This window comes from Lethenteron reissneri, unplaced genomic scaffold, assembly GCF_015708825.2.
Source record: "Lethenteron reissneri isolate LAM-NWPU_2019-01 unplaced genomic scaffold, ASM1570882v1 scaffold_1587, whole genome shotgun sequence".
Lineage (NCBI taxonomy): Eukaryota > Metazoa > Chordata > Hyperoartia > Petromyzontiformes > Petromyzontidae > Lethenteron > Lethenteron reissneri.
This window is the reverse complement of record NW_026891319.1, coordinates 121,079-140,645: the sequence shown is the minus strand read 5'-3', so window position 1 is coordinate 140,645 and position 19,567 is coordinate 121,079. Positions and strand designations below refer to the sequence as shown.

The 19,567-nt window shown below is 52.0% G+C and overlaps 2 protein-coding genes across 5 annotated transcripts; one reads left to right on the top strand and one right to left on the bottom strand.

Moving 5' to 3' along the window:
• The first annotated feature begins 3,357 nt into the window (after positions 1-3,357).
• Positions 3,358-10,148, top strand: LOC133362720 (protein Wnt-5b-like). The gene is made up of 6 exons (XM_061581647.1): positions 3,358-3,426; positions 5,737-5,884; positions 6,810-7,135; positions 7,468-7,584; positions 7,947-8,235; positions 10,051-10,148. The coding sequence occupies exons 1-6, from the start codon at positions 3,358-3,360 to the stop codon at positions 10,146-10,148; spliced, it is 1,047 nt and encodes a 348-aa protein (XP_061437631.1).
• Positions 9,177-19,522, bottom strand: LOC133362717 (uncharacterized). Of its 4 annotated transcripts, XR_009757527.1 has the most exons (7): positions 19,485-19,522; positions 17,150-17,207; positions 15,402-15,586; positions 14,609-14,825; positions 13,771-13,998; positions 12,682-12,816; positions 9,177-9,811 (listed from the first exon to the last, which is right to left on the bottom strand). XR_009757527.1 is itself a non-coding variant. In XM_061581642.1 (6 exons), exons 1-6 carry the CDS (start codon positions 19,500-19,502, stop codon positions 12,785-12,787), a joined length of 738 nt encoding a protein of 245 aa, XP_061437626.1. In that variant the 5' UTR covers positions 19,503-19,522; the 3' UTR covers positions 11,093-12,784. The 4 variants fall into 4 exon arrangements, 3 of the variants coding, with proteins under 3 accessions (XP_061437626.1, XP_061437627.1, XP_061437628.1); XM_061581642.1 differs by lacking the exon at positions 9,177-9,811 and having other exon boundaries at positions 11,093-12,816; XM_061581643.1 differs by lacking the exons at positions 9,177-9,811; positions 19,485-19,522 and adding an exon at positions 18,839-19,468 and having other exon boundaries at positions 11,093-12,816.
• Between the last annotated feature and the right edge of the window lie 45 nt (positions 19,523-19,567).

Genomic DNA, 19,567 nt, shown 5'->3' with positions numbered 1-19,567 from the left:
CCACCCAGTCACTCACTCACCCAGCCACTCACCCACCCACCCAGTCACTCACCCAGCCACTCACCCACCCACCCAGTCACTCACTCACCCAGCCACTCACCCACCCACCCAGTCACTCACTCACCCAGCCACTCACCCACCCACCCAGTCACTCACTCACCCAGCCACTCACCCACCCACCCAGTCACTCACTCACCCAGCCACTCCCCCACCCACCCAGTCACTCACTCACCCAGCCACTCACCCACCCACCCAGTCACTCACTCACCCAGCCACTCACCCACCCACCCAGTCACTCACTCACCCAGCCACTCACCCACCCAGTCACTCACTCACTCACTCATCCAGCCACTCACCCACCCAGTCACTCACTCACCCACCCAGTCACTCACTCACCCACTCCGCCCCCTCCCTGCTCCATTTAGAATAATCAACAAGGTCCATAAATGACGTCACGCACCTGGGGGGGGGGGGGCGGTCAGACGTTTGTGACGATGTGTGACGAGGGGGAAGGGGTTAAGAAATGTGACGTCACAGTAAAATGCGCAACTTTATAAATAAATATAGACAATTTCGATTTAAACTAAAACATAATACAAACATATTACATAAATAAAAAAAATAAAAAAATTAAAAGAAAATTTTAATACATTTAAAAAAAATACAATTTAAATAAAATAAAAATAAAATCGAAACTCAAGGGGGTTTGCTCAAAGCGTCTGCCGTTGCATAATTCTCACATTAGGCGGGACATGTTATTGTTTTCGCCCGGCATTAGCCATGAACATGTCAAACGCGAGTGACATTCAGGTGACTGCTGCACACGGATTCAAGGCGAGCTGCAGTAACAATCATCCTCCACCAAACGAAACATTCAAACAAACTCCAAGTCACAGTGATCGGGGCAGGGTGCCTCTTGTTTGTGTAGGAGTGTTAAAGAGAGGGCCCGTTATGTATGGCAGTCTATGGGAAACAAACACAGTGGGCGGGGCTACGTGTGTGCACGGGGAGATGCCCTCTGCGACGTCCCAGCCAGACACCCTGGGGGGGGCTGGTTTGGCGTTATGATCCCCCGGGGCCCCACCCCTCAAGGAGGGTTGGGTATAAAAGGGGACGTTATAGGGGCTCGAGTCAGTTATGTTAAAAGCTAACCAAGAAGACTGAAGACGTCTTAGATAGAGCCCTGGACTCCCCTCGTTCGATGTCCTTGTCAGGGCCGAACAGGACTGAGCCAGCGGCGTGGTCCCGAGAGCCAGAGCCGGTGCTCTTCTAAGAGCTGGTCTGGGACTCCGGGTACCGGGCCCGACTTACCAGTGTCGGGCCAAGTAGCCTCCCCTAGCCCAATAGTGGAGGACTGTGAGGCAGGCTAGGACTAGCTAGGAAGTGTATCCTTAGCTAGTCGGGTGAGGGGGCCGCTACCCCCTCCAGTGCTGTATGTCACAAACGAGTTGTGCTAAATAAATATACGTGTGCCTCCACCTCGGCGTCAAGTGTCTTCACCGGTACTTCATTTGCGAGGGACGCGCGTGTGTGGGATTAGATCATCACGGGAGCACGTGGGATCTGACTCATCACAAGCAGCACGCCCTGCTGACTCATCATGACTAAATACAACAACAACAAGGCTACCCACTCGATAAAAGGGCTTGCCACAGACACTGCAGTGGTGGTGGGGAGTTCATTCCTCACCTTGTGCTGCCAGCCAGCCTGCCTACCTGTATACCAGCCTGCCTACCTGTATACCTGCCTGTCTACCTGCCTGCCTGTCTACCTGCCAGCCTGTCTACCTGTATACCTGCCAGCCTGCCTGCCTGTCTACCTGTCTACCTGCCTGTCTACCTGCCTGTCTACCTGCCTGTCTACCTGCCTGCCTGTCTACCTGCCTGTCTGACTACCTGTCTACCTGCCTGTCTGTGTACCTGCCTACCTACCGACCTACCTGCCTGCCTGCCCACCTGTCTACCTGCCAGCCCGCCAGCCCGCCCGCCTGCCAGCCTGTCTACCTGCCCACCTGCCTGTCTACCTGCCTGCCCGCCTGCCAGGCTGCGTGCCTGTCTGTCTACCTGCCAGGTGAGATGGTGCCGACGACGGGGAAACTCGTTTGCGATCGCCGTCTATTTGATTAGGAATGGGGCCACATTGCGGATGCGGTTTCTTTTCGTCTTCACGCGAAAGGATTTCGTTCCTTAGCCGCTTCGCCCCGAAGGTACGTGTGTGTGTATGTGTGTGTGTATAACACTGTGTGTGTGTATAACACATTACCAGTGTTGTGTGTGTGTGTGCAAGTGTTAGGTTCGATTCCCGCTCACGGCCAACACCGGTGACGATTATCTGAACCGGTCATGGGCCTCCCCTAGGTCTACTCGGCCTCATGAGTGCCTGGTACGCCACTGTGTGTGTGTGTATAACACTGTGTGTGTGTGTATATAACACTGTGTGTGTGTGTATATAACACTGTGTGTGTGTGTATATATATAACACTGTGTGTGTGTGTGTATATAACACATTACCAGTGTAATGTGCTATTCAGTGGCCTAAAATAAAATGTTTCGCTCCGGATGATCGCTGCAAAGTATAACCTGTGTTTTGATTTAGTGTGCTGATCTTAAAGGTGCATTGAAAAATGTTGATACTCCGATTGATGCTGCTGCTGTTGTGGAGTGACTCATGCAGCAGCCAGCTGTGGCTGCAGGGTTCTGGTGGTACATGTTGTTTATGTCGTTTATTGTGAAAATTCCGTCACAGTTCCTATGATCACTGCTTCATTGCTTTTATTTTGGTGATTTCGAAAAGTTTACTGGTTTGACCACGTTTGTTGTAGTACGGAGTAAGACTGATGGCCTTAATCTAAGTTGTCTTGTGGTTGTTGTTGTTGTTTGACTTGCATCCCACTGGGATGTTTGCACAGCGTTGGTGTAACGGTGTTTTTTTCTGCAACATTTTGCTGTCGTTTCTTGGATTTTCTGTTTGCACTCAGTCACATAGTCACTTTTAGATGTTTTCTTGTTCATGTTTTTGTCTTTTGTTTGTTGCGGTTGCACCCAATTCAAGAGCCGAATGCCTCACAGCGCTACACCTAGTACTTGAACTTGAACTTGAGATGTTAACTCCTTGCCTGGTACGCAAGCGGTCGTGGGTTCGATCCCACGTACCACACGGGGTCATTAACATCTCCCAGCCACCGTTATGATGATGATGACGATGACGATGAGCGAGACATGAAAACTAAAAAGATACGGCAGCAGGCATCGTCAGGGTCGGGATCGAACCCACGACCTCTTGCGTACCAGGCGAGGGCGTTAACATCGTCACGGCCCGCGTCTCTTGTGCGCAGCGCAGCTGACCACGAGGATTGCGATGGGCTCCCTGCGCTGCATGGACTGCTGCCCTCTGCTGGGTCTCTGCGTCTTGACACAGCTGTGGGCAGTGGGCAGCTCCTCTTGGTGGTAAACGCGAGACGCCAACGCTGCTGTCTTCCGCCTCACTGCTGCGACGATCGCACAAGTTTCGACGTTAAGCAACCTTCTTATCTCGCCAATATGTTGCACACCCCATACGGTTGTTGTACGGGAATGTTTGTTTTATCTCGTGCGTGTGTGTATATACACTAGGTACACAATGTCTAGCGGGCACCACGGTGGCTAGGAGATGTTAACTACCTCGGCTGTTATGCAGGAGGTCGTGGGTTCAATTGCGACCTTATAACACGCCGTATAGTTAGAGTTGCTATGTTTTCCCCGTGGTCGTATAAGCTTTTTTTTATTCTGTGGTCCTCCGGCCGGGTACGGGTACCCGTTTGCGACCCTGGTGCGGCTGAGTACGGGTACGGGTAGGCCGTGAGTCACTGGTGAGTCACCGTTTGTCACTCATTTCCCAACGTCTTGTCTCTTCTCACAATTCAAGTTCCTGGAATCAACCCACCCGCGCCTGCAACATGGCTTCATCCCAGAGGTCGCAATCGGGTATCCGTACCTGTACCCTACCCGGCCGGGTACGGGTAGCCGGGTATCGGGTAGGGTACGGGTATCGGGTACCCGGTTGCGACCTCTGGTGTGTGTATACATGGCGTAATAATATTCACATTTAAAACCTGTAGAAATTCCACAGATAGCTCTTTGACATTGTATATTGTAGCTCTCTCTCTCTCAGGAGTGGTCTGTCTGTCGCACATTGTAGCTCAAGGGAGTGGCCGATATAAATGACCACGTGATGATGATGATAGCGGCAGCCGGATTACCCCCAAACGCGTAGAGACGTTGATTCTAAATGCGAAGGAGGAGGAGGAAAAACCAGAGGGACCTGGAGAAAAATCCACGCGACCACGGGGAGAGACACACAAACTCAACACGTACATGCAGCAGCAGGCATTTTTTAAAATCCTTTATATTAAGTTCGCGTGCTTGCTTGCTTGCGTGCTTGCTTGCTTACGACCGTGCAAATCTTTCGCTCGTTTTTGAACCCACTTCCCATGATCCAATCGAGCTGACATTTTCCACACAGACTCGTTGTGTGTGACAAATAATTTTCGTGAAAAAAAAATTTCCAAAATTTTACACTGTTTAGGGAAAACAAATTAAATATTTAATTACCAATTGCTTAATGGTGGCAGACAATCATCTGACTCATAGGTGGCAGCCATCTCAAGCCAGAGGACGAGAAGACTCTAGCCGCCACGCATATAAAGGATTTATAGTGAAAAACTTTGTTTTTACGGGTTTACTTGTAAGGGGTTGGGATCGAACCCACGACTGCCTGCGTACCAGGCGAGGTAGTTAACATCTCCTAGCCACCGTGATGATGATGAGAGAGAGACACGCAGACTCCAAATATACAGCAGCAGGCGTCAGGGTCGGGATCGAACCCACGACCTCCTGCACACCAGGCGAGGTAGTTAACATCTCCTGGCCACCGTGATGATGAGAGCGAGAGAGACACGCAGACTCCAAATATACAGCAGCAGGCGTCAGGTTCGGGATCGAACCCACGACCTCCTGTACACCAGGCGAGGTAGTTAACATCTCCTAGCCACCGTGATGATGATGAGAGAGAGACACAGACTCCAAATATACAGCAGCAGGCATCAGGGTTGGGATCTAACCCATCACCTCCTGTATACCAGGTGAGGTAGTTAACATCTCCTAGCCACCGTGATGATGATGAGAGAGAGACACGCAAACTCCAAATATACAGCAGCAGGCGTCAGGTTCGGGATCAAACCCACGACCTCCTGTACACCAGGCGAGGTAGTTAACATATCCTAGCTACCGTGATGGTCATGAGAGAGAGACACCCAAACTCCAAATATACAGCAGCAGGAGTCAGGTTCGGGATCAAACCCACGACCTCCTGCACACCAGGCGAGGTAGTTAACATCTCCTAGCCACCGTGATGATGAGAGAGAGAAACACGCAAACTCCAAATATACAGCAGCAGCAGCAGGCGTCAGGGTCGGGATCTAACCCACGACCTCCTGTACACCAGGCGAGGTAGTCAACATCTCCTAGCCACCGTGATGATGAGAGAGAGAAACACGCAAACTCCAAATATACAGCAGCAGCAGGCGTCAGGTTCGGGATCTAACCCACGACCTCCTGTACACCAGGCGAGGTAGTTAACATCTCCTAGCCACCGCGACTCCCACCCCTCTGCAGGCCGCTTGCGCAGTGGGCCCTCCACTCTAACACCACCGAGTATCGGCCGCTGTGCATCGGGGCTCCGGGACTATCCCCCGTGCAGCGCAAGATGTGCCTGCGCCGCCTGGACCACATGCACGCGGTGGTGCAGGGCGTCCGCCTGGCGCTGCATGAGTGTCGCGACCAGTTCAAGGGCAAGCGGTGGGACTGCACCGTGCCTGGCGCGGAGAACGCGCCGGACCCCGAGTCAGGTAAGGGGACCGTCGCCCCGGGTCGGAGCCTCCGCCGGCAACAAGCGAGTTTCCCCTCGACGTTGACGTTTGTTCGCCCGCCACGTCCACTCGCACCTAGGGTCTCCTGCCGCTTCCCCGAGGCGCACACGAGCTGCGTGGGGGGGTGAAGGGGGGGGTCGTCCAGCTCCCCATCGCAACTCTCCACTTCAGAGTTGCCGCGTCCCTCCTCCACGGGGGTCCCCCTCCCCTACGCCACTCGGCTTTTGGTGGTGGTGGCAGTGACTTGACGATGGTGGTGGTGGTGGTGACGATGACTGTGGTGGTGGTGGTGGTAGTGACTTGACGATGGTGGTGGTGGTGACGGTGGTGACGATGACGGTGGTGGTGGTAGTGACATTGACGGTGGTGGTGGTGGTGGTGATAGTGACTTGACGGTGGTGGTGGTAGTGACATTGACACGCTGCTGACAGGCAGCGTAAGAGGGATAGACAGAGAGAGACACGCGCAGCCACGTGGCAGCCTGGACCCCCGTTCTTGCGTGGCCCCCTTCCTCCGTTCGTTCCCGTTCTGACCACGTGTTGTTCGTCTCCACCCCTATTTAATACCCGGGTCACGTGGTACGTTTCCACCAATCCCGGTTAGCCTCCATGGAATCTTCCAGACTCCATCGTAGGCTCCCGGGACCACGCCCCTGACTCGTCTCCCCATTGGCTGTGGCCAAAGCCAGCAGGGCCAATCATCTACAAACAGCTGTCACCTTGCCATGACGTCAGGGCCACGCCCCCAGGCTTCCCCCCATTGGCTATGGACCAGGACCGGCAGAGCCAATCATCGTGACGAGTTGTAATCCGTCAACGACCCGGATGTAACCTCACGTTACAAATAGCCGACGTTCCCCCCTACACCTGCTCGGCATGTCCTCCTCCCCCCGCCGCCCCGGCAGGCTTTACGCGCTACACCACGGGAGTGTTCCCCGGCGTGTCCCCCGGCTCTCGCGAGGATGCGTTCCTCTCCGCCATCGTCGCCGCCGGAGTGTCCCACGTGGTGGCGCGCGGCTGCCGCCAGGGGCAGTTCCGGGGCAGCTGCTCCTGGGTCGTTCCCGACGCCATGAGGCTACCGCCGCGTGCTCGGCGGGGCGGCTCATCGGACGACGTCGAATACGGATACCAGTTCGCCAAGTGGTTCGTGAATGTGGGCGATGGCAGTCGTAGCAGGCAGAGAGGGGAGTCTTTGGCGATGAATTTGCACGACAACGAGGCGGGTCGGCTGGTGAGTGTGTGAACGGGGTGGTGGGTCGTTGTAGATGTTGTCTTTTTTTTTTTTATAATAAAAAAAAGTTACTCCATGCTAATTAGGTTTGGCCTCCTTGCCTAGGGTTGTATTACCAATCGTGATTAACGCAATGGTTCTCGCTTGAACTTCTACCGGTAATGTTTTAGCGTAATGATGTCTGGTGGTGGTGATGACGGTGGTGGTGGTGGTGGTGATGACGGTGGTGGTGGTGGTGGTAGTGACATTGACGGTGGTGGTGGTGATGTCTGGTGGTGGTGATGACGGTGGTGGTGGTAGTGACGCTGGTAGTGGTGGTGGTGGTGCTACAGGCGGTGTACAATCTGGCGCACATGGACTGCAAGTGCCACCTGCTTTTTGGCCGCTGCATGCTGAAGATCTGCTGGCAGCAGCTCGCCGACTTCCACCAAGTTGGGAACTTGCTGAAGGTGAGCTGCTCACAGCTGCTGGGTGGGACTGCCCCCAGAGGGAGTGTGGGTGTGACGAGGATTCATCCATTGGGGGGTTACAGGCGGGGGGGGGGGTCCCTAACAGCTAAGGGAGCTCCCCGCATTCACTCGACAACCACCACATCCCCCGATGATGGTGGTGATGGTGATGATGGTGGTGATGATGATAATGATGATGGTGATGATGATAATGATGATGGTGATGATGATAATGATGATGGTGATGATGATAATGATGATGATGATAATGATGATGGTGATGATGGTGGTGATAATAATGATGATGGTGATGATATTGATGATGATAATGATGATGACGATGGTGATGATGGTGGTTGCAGCACAAGTACGACACAAGTTCCGCCATGCGGCTGGTCCGCCACAACAGCAGCAGCAGCGTTGCCGGTGCCACCCGCTGGTCCCGCTGGCGTCTGGAGCCGGTGAACGAGCGCTTGACGGCGCCCACGGCGAGCGAGCTGGTGCACGTGAGCGCCAGCCCCGGCTACTGCGAGCGCAACGACGCCAGCGGCATCCCCGGCGCGGTGGGGCGGCGGTGCAACGTCACCTCCGAGGGCAAGGAGGCATGCTCCGTCATCACGTGCTGTGACAGAGGATACGACATCTCACAAGGTGAGCCCCTCGCCCCTCACCTCTCCCCAACCCCCCCCCCCCCGAAAATTAACTAAAACTAGTCATTAAAAATTAACCCGTAAAAACAAAGTTTTTCACTATAAATCCTTTATATGCGTGACGGCTCGAGTCCTCTCATCCTCTGGCTTGAGATGGCTGCCACCTGTGGGTCAGATGATTGCCTGCCACCATTAAGCAATTGGTAATTAAATATATTTTTTTTTTCCTAAAAAGTGTGAAGTTATGGAAAATAAATTGTCATGCACAACGAGTCTGTGTGCAAAATGTCAGCTCGATTGGATCACGGGAAGTGGGTTAAAAAACGACCGAAAGATTTGCACGGTCGTAAGCGCGCAAGCAAGCAAGCGCGCAAGCAAGCGAACTTAATATAAAGGATTTAAAAAGCAACAACTATTTCATATTTGACCAGGCAAGGCCCAGTGAGCTACAGTGAGGGAAAAAAGTATTTGATCCCCTGCTGATTTTGTACGTTTTCCCACTGACAAAGAAATTATCAGTCTGTAATTTTAATGGTAGGTTTATTTGAACAGTGAGAGACAGAATAACAACACAAAATCCAGAAAAAACGCATGTCAAAAATGTTATAAATTGATTTGCATTTTAATGAGGGAAATAAGTATTTGACCCCCTCTCAATCAGAAAGATTTCTGGCTCCCAGGTGTCTTTTATACAGGTAACGAGCTGAGGTTAGGAGCACACTCTTAAAGGGAGTGCTCCTAATCTCAGCTTGTTACAATGAGGGAAACAAGTATTTGATCCCCTGCTGATTTTGTACGTTTGCCTGCTGACAAAGAAATGATCAGTCTATAATTTTAATGGTGGGTTTATTTGAACAGTAAAAGACAGAATAACAGCAACAAAATCCAGAAAAACGCATGCCAAAAATGTTATAAATTGATTTGCATTTTAATTGTCTCCACGCATGCACCAGTCTCTCTCTAATCACCCTGTCCCCATACCACTTCACACTGTTCTTCACCACTATACAGTAGTACCGTACACACACGCAGTTACATTGAACATGTATTGCTTTAGAACTGCTTTCCGTGAACCTTAGGTCAATGTCACCCCCACCACCACCCCCACCACCACCACCGTCATCGTCATCGTCACTACCACCACCACCATCACCACGACCACAGTCACCACCACCACCGTCAATGTCACTACCACCACCACCACCATCATCATCACTACCAGTCACCACCACCACCGTCATCGTCACTACCACCACCACCACCATCACCACTACCACAGTCACCGCCACCACCGTTATCGTCACTACTACCACCATCACCATCATCACGACCACAGTCACCGCCACCACCGTTATCGTCACTACCACCACCACCACCACCATCATCATCACTACCACAGTCACCACCACCACCGTCATCGTCACCACCACCGTCATCACCATCACCACTACCACAGTCACCACCACCACCACCGTCACTACCAACCGCCATGTGCTGACAGGTGGCAGTGACGTCACGACGGCTCTTGTGATGGCGTCCGGGGATGGAATTCCTTTCCAGCCCAGAGGCTGCCTGCCCTGCACCACGTATACAAACCCTCGTTGTAACAGGTCTCTCTAGGCTGGCTCAGCAGTTGAACTGCTGTGTTTTATCTCTCTCTCTCTCAAATGTCGGCAAGAAGCGCGCGGAGATTTTCCACCTCGTGACGTCAACGGCGATCGCAAAGTTGCGATTTAAAAAAATCTCGTGGTCAGAACGACGACCGGTTCCGCGCGTCCGTTTCGCACCGACTCCTCTGCTGCTGTTCCCTTCCCAGTCACGGTGGAGAAGCAGTGCGGCTGCCAGGAGCAACTCCACTGGAACGTCGATTGCAAGCTGTGCCCATCGACCGTCGATCAATTCTTGTGCAAGTAGCCTCAAGACGCTGTCGAGGGATGGCCTCGGCTGAAATCCCGATTCCATTTGGTTTCAGCCGGGTCCTGTGGGTGTGTTTGGTGACCCCCCCACAAAGTTTGTTTGGGGCACCGGTATCACAGCATCCAGCATGCGCATGACTACGTGACACGATACATTACACGACTACAAATACTACACTTTGATACACTGCACCTTGACACACTACCCCGCTATGCACTTGTCAACATCCGCATGTGGTGAATTTCCACAATGCAGAAGCGCTGTTGCTTTTTGACCGTCGCCACTTGATTGCGGTTAGCAACTCGGTGGCGTTGTTGTTGTTGTTCCTTTCTACTCCGTTCTTGTTGACGCCGCGTTTGGCAATTTTCCGAAGCGTTCACTGGGCACAGTGAGGATGGACAATGCAGAGCGGGAGTGTGTGAGTGAGTGTGTGAGTGTGTGTGTGAGTGTGTGGGCACAGTGAGGAGTGACAATGCAGAGCGGTGAGTGTGAGTGTGTGAGTGAGAGTGTGAGTGTGTGAGTGAGTGAGTGTGTGGGCACAGTGAGGAGTGACAATGCAGAGCGGTGACCCCTACACAAGTGATTTAGCGAGCCGCCCCCCTGCAGCATACGTCATCATACCCTTCACTGAGCCGCGTGACGCTCTATACACTTTACACTTGAATACAATCTTGCAGAAAAAAGTCATTTTCTGTGTCTATCTCTGTGTGTGTGTGGACATCGGGGATGCCTTCCTGAGTATGGAAACGGCGTTAAACCGAAGCGATTGATAGTGTGGTGGTGGTGGTGGTAGTAGGTGAGGTTTTCGTCGAGGATGCGTTCCTGAGTATGGAAACGGCGTTATACCGAAGCGATTGTTAGTGTGGTGGTGGTGGTAGTAGGTGGTGATGGTGGTGGAGGCGAAGGGGCTGAGAGGGTGGCGGTGTTAATCACGTGACCACGTCATTTGCGAAATGACGTTAAATCGGAGTAACGCTGTGTGCGTTTTGGGTCTCGATTAAGTCGGCTGTGGTGTTCACGATGGCGTATAGCGGTGCACTAGTTCTGCATCGATTGTTAATGATCACCAGGGGCGGGAGGAGTGGGCGTCCTCATGGATCCCGTACCGCTCTCCAGCACGCCTTATCCCACTGGAACAGTTTCATTATCGATCAACTAGAATCTTTCGATTTAAAGCTTTCGTGACTGCAGGGATTCATCTTCTTGGTTCTTTCGGTAAAGTCACGTAGAAGGGAAGTAATAAAACATAAATACAATTCTCACGACGTTTCAGCCACAACGCAAGCAGCCGTCCTCAGGTGAAGAACAGGTCTGTCGGGAAGACAGCGTCTGAATGAAACACCACCAGGCTTGGCAGCGTATATTTAAGCCGGGATGGAGGGGGGAAGAGCGCCTTGACAAAATAATTTGCATATCGAGGAATTTAGCATATTTATGGGAAATGCAGATATGGGATTAGTACCACTTGTGAAATGCGTAGGAGGTGGGCGGGGGGTCTCAAAGTCATATTATGCCCGTGCATTATGCAGGATTAGCAGCATCAGAATCATGCAACATTCGCGAGTTTCCTCTCCGTCTGTCCACGCGTGTGATACCTCCCCAATTCGGTACTTCGGACGACGGCGAAAAAACCCACAAATGTGTGCGGAGTGATGATTGATGATGATGGTGATGACGATGATGACGATGATGATGATTGATGATGATGATGGTGGTGATGATGGTGATGGTGATGATGGTGATGGTGATGATGGTGATGATGATAGTTTAATGATCCAGGAGGCTGCACAGTGTCACGGAGACTCTCCACTCAATAGGGCCCTTCCACATTCGGGGTTTTTGATTTATGTTTCATCGCAGGATATTGTCAGCCAATGAGTAAGTTGCGTGCACCGCAAGGGTAGGAGGAAATCTGAACATCTCGGAGAAAAGCCGCTCCTTGCACGAGGGGGAAACACTGGCACAAGCGTCGTGGTGACGTCACCGCCACTTAGTGGCGAATGGCGGTTGTTGTGTGCGGGGGTGTGTGTGTGTGTGTGGGTGTGTGTGGGTGTGTGTGGGTGTGTGTGATGGAGTGTGTGTGTGAGTGTGTGTGGGTGTGGGAGTGTGTGGGTGTGGGAGTGTGTGTGGGAGTGTGTGTGGGAGTGTGTGTGTGTGGGGGTGTGTGAGTGAGTGTGTGGGTGGGTATGTGAGTGTGTGGGTGTGAGTGAGTGTGTGGGTGTGTGTGGGTGTGTGGGGGTGAGTGTGTGGGTGGGTGTGTTAGTGAGTGTGTGGGAGTGTGTGAGTGTGTGTGTGGGAGTGTGAGTGTGTGTGGGGGTGTGTGACTGTGTAACTGTATGGGTGTAAGAGTGAGTGTGTGTGAGAGTGAGTGTGAGTGTGGGTGTGTGTGTGTGAGTGTGTGGGAGTGTGGGAGTGTGTGAGTGTGTGTGGGGGTGTGTGACTGTGTAACTGTATGGGTGTGAGTGTGTGAGTGTGTGGGGGTGAGTGTATGTGTGCATGTGTGTGTGTGCGACCCACTCCCCGTGCCGACCATCGAGCTGCCTGAACATCATCACACGGCGAAGGTCTCCGACACTCGTCCTGTTCTCTCTTCGCGTCTGTCCATCGGCGGCTGCGCGTCCACGTACCTGTCCCTACGCACGTTCTGCATTCCCAGCGCCACTGTCTGAAGAAGGACAAACAGAAGGTTCGTCTTCTTGGTTCTTTGGGTAAAGTCATCACGTAGAAGGGAAATAATAAAATAATAAAAATACAACATAGTCACGTAGAAGGGAAATAATGAAATAATAAAAATAAAACAAAGTCGCGTAGAAGGGAAATAATAAAATAATAAAATTTACACATTAAGTCATGTAGAAGGGAAATAATGAAATAATATTAATATAAAACAACAATTATCACGACATTTCGCCTGCAACACAAGCAATCGTCATCAGGTGTGAAATCCACAGCAAGAAAATTTGAAAAAAAGTGGCGGTTTGTCGTGACGTCAGCACCACGGACAGCGATTTGGCAGTTGGCCAGATGGACGAGTCCATCTCTGTTCGGGTCTTCACGCTCACGTGACTTGCAGACGCAGCCCGTTGTCTGCTGCCCCCTCCTCTTCTCCCCGAACGGAGATGGACTCGTCCATCTGGCAAACTGCCAAATCGCTGTCCGTGGTGCTGACGTCACGACAAACCGCCACTTTTTTCAAACTTTCTTGCTGTGGATTGCACACCTGCCGACGATTGATTGTGTTGCAGTCGAAACGTCGTGAGAATGTGTTTTATTGTTTTATATTTTTATTATTTCATTATTTCCCTTCTACGTGATGATTTTACCGAATTCAAGTTTCTAGAATCAACCCACCCGCGCCTGCAACATGGCTTCATCCCAGAGGTCGCAATCAGGTACCCGATACCCGTACCCTACCCGTACCCGGCTGGGTACGGGTACGGGTAGGGTACGGCCGGGTACGGGTACCCGTTTGCGACCCTGGTGCGGCCGGGTACGGGTAAGGAATCAAAACCCGTTTGCGAGCTCTGGCGTGAACGTGAGACCTCGTCAGTGACACACCGAGTGTGGGGCCACGGAGAGAGAGAGCTCCGGCCGGCTACCCACGTCAATGCTCATTCACCAGGGGGGGCCGGGCGATCCGGTTGCCCGGGCCCTGAAGGCCGACGGCGTCTCCTCCTCCTCCTCCTCCTCCTCGTGTTGTTCCCCTTGCAGACGGAGACGACGTAGACCACGACAGCCACAGGCGCCAGCACCCCGGCCACCAGCAGCCCTGCCCTGTGCGGCGGCGTCTCCCCTGGAGGGGCGGCGGTGGCCTCGCTCAGAGCCCCGCCGTGTGGCCGCCGTGGGGCTGCAGAGACACGGAGACGGGGGGGGGGGGGGGCTCAGGGTGACCCCCACTCGCACCCTGCACCACCACCTCAAGCGGCGACTCGACACGGCTTCACGTGCAGCAGGGAGAGACACTCACTCAACACGGCTTCACGTGCAACAGGGAGAGACACTCACTCAACACGGCTTCACGTGCAGCAGGGAGAGACACTCACTCAACACGGCTTCACGTGCAGCAGGGAGAGACACTCACTCAACACGGCTTCACGTGCAGCAGGGAGAGACACTCACTCAACACGGCTTCACGTGCAGCAGGGAGAGACACTCACTCAACACGGCTTCACGTGCAGCAGGGAGAGACACTCACTCAACACGGCTTCACGTGCAGCAGGGAGAGACACTCACTCAACACGGCTTCACGTGCAACAGGGAGAGACACTCACTCAACACGGCTTCACGTGCAACAGGGAGAGACCACCCATTCAACACGGCTTCACGTGCAGTAGGGAGAGACCTCTCACTCGGGATTGACATCGTATCGAAATTGCGAAGAGTCGCGTCGCCGCGCGGCGAGCGTGGCCGTGTCAGCCACGGCGCAACCGGCGCCGCGAGCTCCGCGCTCGGCTCACCCGCAGCCGTCACGTCCTGCAGCTGCAGCAGCAGCTCCGCTTGCACGGCGGCGTTCCCCGCGGCGTCACAGCGGCGGCAGTCGACGCGGCACAGGGCGACGGGGCCGAGGCTCCCGGGGAAGTTGGGGATGCCGACGGAGCAGTCTCCCGCGAGCACGTCTCCCGCGGACTTGGCGACGCTCGAGTCGTCCGCCGTCTCGTCGCCCGAGAAGTAGATCTGCCAACGACACCGAGCGCGACGTGGGACGGTCGAGCGCGATCGCACGCGATGCCCGCCGTCGAATCGTCGTGAGCTGAGCCGGGCTCGGTGAGCTCGGTTAACTCCCTACACGGGAGAGCTCTTGGGCGATGGCAAAATATGAACGTTGAGTTTGCGTCGAGTTCTTGGTTCTTTCGGTAAAGTCGTCACGTAGAATGGAAATAATAAAAATAAAACATAATAAAATAATTCTCAGGACGTTTCGGCCACAACGCAAGCAGCCATCCTCAGGTGAAGAACAGGTCTGTCGGAAAGACAGCGTCTGTTGCATTCATCTTCTTGGTTCTTTTGGTAAAGTCACGTAGAATGGAAATAATAAAGAACAGGTCTCCACCTGAGGACGGCTGGTTGCGTTGTGGCCGAAACGTCGTGAGAATTGCATTTTATTATGTTTTATTTTTATTACTTTATTACTTCCGTTCTACGTGGTGACTTTACCCAAAGAACCAAGAAGATGAATCCCTGCAGTCACGAAATCAGCTTTAAATCTAAAGACAATCACTAGTCACGACTGACGTGAAATGCGAGCCCCACCAAGGTCATGTCTCCACTGGTGACGTTCTCTGCGTAGCGTCTGGGCATCGTGAACCACTGGACGACGACGTGGTCCAGGTGTGTGGCCGGTGGGGAGAAGGAGCAGGGGAGAGTGACGTTCTCTCCCTCCCTCACAGACAGACTCTTCGGGAGAGTGAGCTGGAGCTTGACAGCCAACGCCGCATCTGCAGAGAGACCGGTCACGCTCGTTACGCATACACCTTGTTGACCATGCAAAACAGATTTAACTACGCATCAAAACGCTATACCACAGAGCTCATGGCATTTCTGACCAACACCACCTGGCCAGTGAATTGAGACATGTACATCGGGCCCTCAGGACGAACGGATACTCTGACCGCACCATCCGCCAAGCTGTTTCTCCCACCATACAGAAACAGCCACTTGAAACTCCGATCAAAACCATCACGTTGCCATACATAGCAGGCGTGACCAAAAAGATCTCCAAAATTCTAAACAAACATAAGATCCAAGTCCGATTCAGTACAGTACATAACATCCGTGATCTAATTCCATCTGTGAAAGATGTCATTCCTGACTTACAATACCCTGGAGTCTACAAACTGAGTTGCAGTGGTGGTGATTGCTAGATTGGAGAAACGAAACGCCATGTCTCTGATCGTGTCCGCGAGCACAAGTCAGATCTGAAACACGGCAGAACTGATTCTTCCGCCGTTGCCGATCATTGCTACAACGCTGTGGGCTCTCATGAAATTGTCTTTTCCGAGACCAAGGTGCTCTGCAAACCTCCTGGCTACCATCAAGGGTTTTTACACGAAGCCATCCAAATATACAAACACAGACATAATTTCAACCGTGATGATGGGTACAAACTGAGAAATCATTGGAAAGATGTTATTGACCATGCGAAAAAGATTTAACTACACATATTTGGACCATCTTATTTGACAGACAACTATTCCTTAGTTACCGTACAGTTCACTGATAGACAGCCACTGGCACGCCCAGGGCGGTGTCACAGGGGTCGCATCGCCGTGAGCTCCTCGTCGTCCTCACGGTGGGAGATTTAAAAACAACTATGACAATTAGCAGGTGAAATGTGACCCTTTTAATCAAAAGTTACCTGGCCACAAATGCGGAAATTTATCGCAGAAAAGTCATCGGAATGCACGTCGACTCGAAATGTGGAGGAAAAAACAGAGGACCCGGAGACAAATCCACGCGGCCACAGGGACAGACTCGCAAACTCCAAATATACAGCAGCAGGCATCAGGGTCGGGATTGAACCCACGACCTCCTGTACACCAGGCGAGGTAGTTAACATCTCCTAGCCCCCGTGATGATGATGAGAGAGACACCGCAAACTCCAAATATACAGCAGCAGGCATCAGGCTCGGAATTGAACCCACGATCTCCTGTACACCAGGCGAGGTAGTTAACATCTCCTAGCCACCGTGATGATGACGATGAGAGAGGGAGACTCGCAAACTCCAAATATACAGCAGCAGCAGGCATCAGGCTCGGAATTGAACCCACGACCTCCTGTACACCAGGCGAGGTAGTTAACATCTCCTAGCCACCGTGATGATGACGATGAGAGAGAGAGACACGCAAACTCCCAATATACAGCAGCAGGCGTCAGGGTCGTGATCGAACCCACGACCTCCTGCATTCAAGGCGAGGCAGATCGCAGTGACCTCTCACCTAGCTAACGAAAGGGCACCGTCCAATGTGTGCTGGGTGAGTGTCTCTGGGTGTGAACTCACCCAGAAGGAGGAAGACGAACAGTGAGATGAGGACCGGCTTCATGGCCGGCTCTGTCTGCTGATGATCGCAAAAGAGAACGAGCCATTAGTCCATCTCACGGCCGCACTCCAACGGTTCACACTCCCTCACTTTCACATCACTCCGCTTCAACATCTTTCCATTCGTGACATCGGCGATGAGTTTCATCTTTTTGCATTCGGTTTTCCTATCTGCTATAATATAAACGCACGCTTAATTTCTACACGCCAGAGGTCGATACCCGGCTACCCGTACCCGGCCGGGATTTCATTTATACCTGATGATGATTGCTTGTGTTGCAATCGAAACGTCGTATGCTTGTATTAAATGTATTATTTTATCTTTACACGTGACTTTACCGAAAGAACCACCAAAGAGTAATTCCTGCAGTCACGAAAGCTCCAAATTAAGTTTGAATGTTTGCGTGTCGTTAAACCGACCATCAGCCGACACAGCCAGTTGGCAAGGTTTATCACGCGAACACACCGTGCCAATCTGTCACTGGAGCAGCACTAACCGGTTGTGTGTTGGAGTGTCTGTGTGTGTGTGTACACACTGTGTGTGTGTACACACGTACACACACACAGTGTGTGTGTGTACACTGTGTGTGTGTGTGTACACTGTGTGTGTGTCTGTGTGTGTACACTGTGTGTGTGTGTACACACTGTGTGTCTGTGTGTGTGTCTGTGTGTGTGTGTACACTGTGTGTCTGTGTGTACACTGTGTGTCTGTGTGTGTGTGTACACTGTGTGTGTGTACACTGTGTGTGTGTGTACACTGTGTGTGTGTACACTGTGTGTGTGTATACACTGTGTGTCTGTGTGTGTCTGTGTGTGTGTGTACACTGTGTACACTGTGTGTCTGTGTACACTGTGTGTGTGTACACTGTGTGTGTGTCTGTGTGTGTGTGTACACTGTGTGTGTGTATACACTGTGTGTCTGTGTGTGTCTGTGTGTGTGTGTACACTGTGTGTGTGTGTACACTGTGTCTGTGTGTACACTGTGTGTCTCTGTGTGTACACTGTGTGTGTCTGTGTGTGTGTACACTGTGTGTGTGTACACTGTGTGTGTACACTGTGTGTGTGTGTACACTGTGTGTGTCTGTGTGTGTGTATACACTGTGTGTCTGTGTGTGTCTGTGTGTGTGTGTACACTGTGTGTGTGTGTACACTGTGTGTCTGTGTGTACACTGTGTGTCCGTGTGTGTACACTGTGTGTGTGTCTGTGTGTGTACACTGTGTGTGTGTATACACTGTGTGTCTGTGTGTGTGTCTGTGTGTGTGTATACACTGTGTGTGTGTGTACACTGTGTGTGTACACTGTGTGTGTGTGTACACTGTGTGTGTCTGTGTCTGTGTGTGTGTACACTGTGTGTGTGTATACACTGTGTGTCTGTGTGTGTCTGTGTGTGTGTGTACACTGTGTGTCTGTGTGTACACTGTGTGTCTGTGTGTGTGTATACTGTGTGTGTACACTGTGTGTGTCTGTGTGTGTGTACACTGTGTGTGTATACACTGTGTGTCTGTGTGTGTCTGTGTGTGTGTGTACACTGTGTGTGTGTACACTGTGTGTGTGTACACTGTGTGTGTGTGTGTGTGTACAATGTGTGTGTGTGTGTACACTGTGTGTGTGTGTGTACACTGTGTGTGTGTTCAGCACGCCCGGCGGACCCGTTATTCGATCCCGACTCCTGCCGGGGGAGGCGCTCCGGGCGCGGCGGGTCCGCTAGGAAAACTCGGGATGGCCCGAGGCCGACTAGGCCGCAGTCTTCCCTCCCCTCTGTTCTAGATGGTGACGATGTTGCTGATGCTGTTGTTGATGCTGATGATGTTGTTGATGTTGATGTTGTTGATGATGTTGTTGTTGATGTTGTTGATGTTGTTGTTGATGTTGCTGTTGTTGTTGTTGCTGATGTTGTTGTTGATGCTGATGTTGTTGTTGATGCTGATGATGATGTTGATGCTGATGTTGTTGTTGATGCTGCTGATGATGTTGTTGATGCTGATTGCTGATTATGTTGTTGTTGATGTTGCTGATAATGTTGTTGATGCTGATGATGTTGTTGATGCTGCTTCTGATGATGTTGATGATATTGCTGCTGATGCTAGGGGTGGTGATGATGTTGCTGATGATGGTGTAGATGATGTTATTAATGATGTTGCTGATGCTGATGATGTTGTTGATGCTGATGATGTTGTTGTATATGATGGTGTAAATGATGTTTATTGATAATGTTGATGATCGCAAACATCAACATAATTTATTAATTTATTCAGTTAGGGTAGCCTCTCATTGTGGGAGGGGAGGGTCTTGTACCCCAGAAAGCGACGTCATGTCATCTGCTGCCGCGTGACGTCATGTCATCTGCTGCCGCGTGACGTCATGTCATCTGCTGCCGC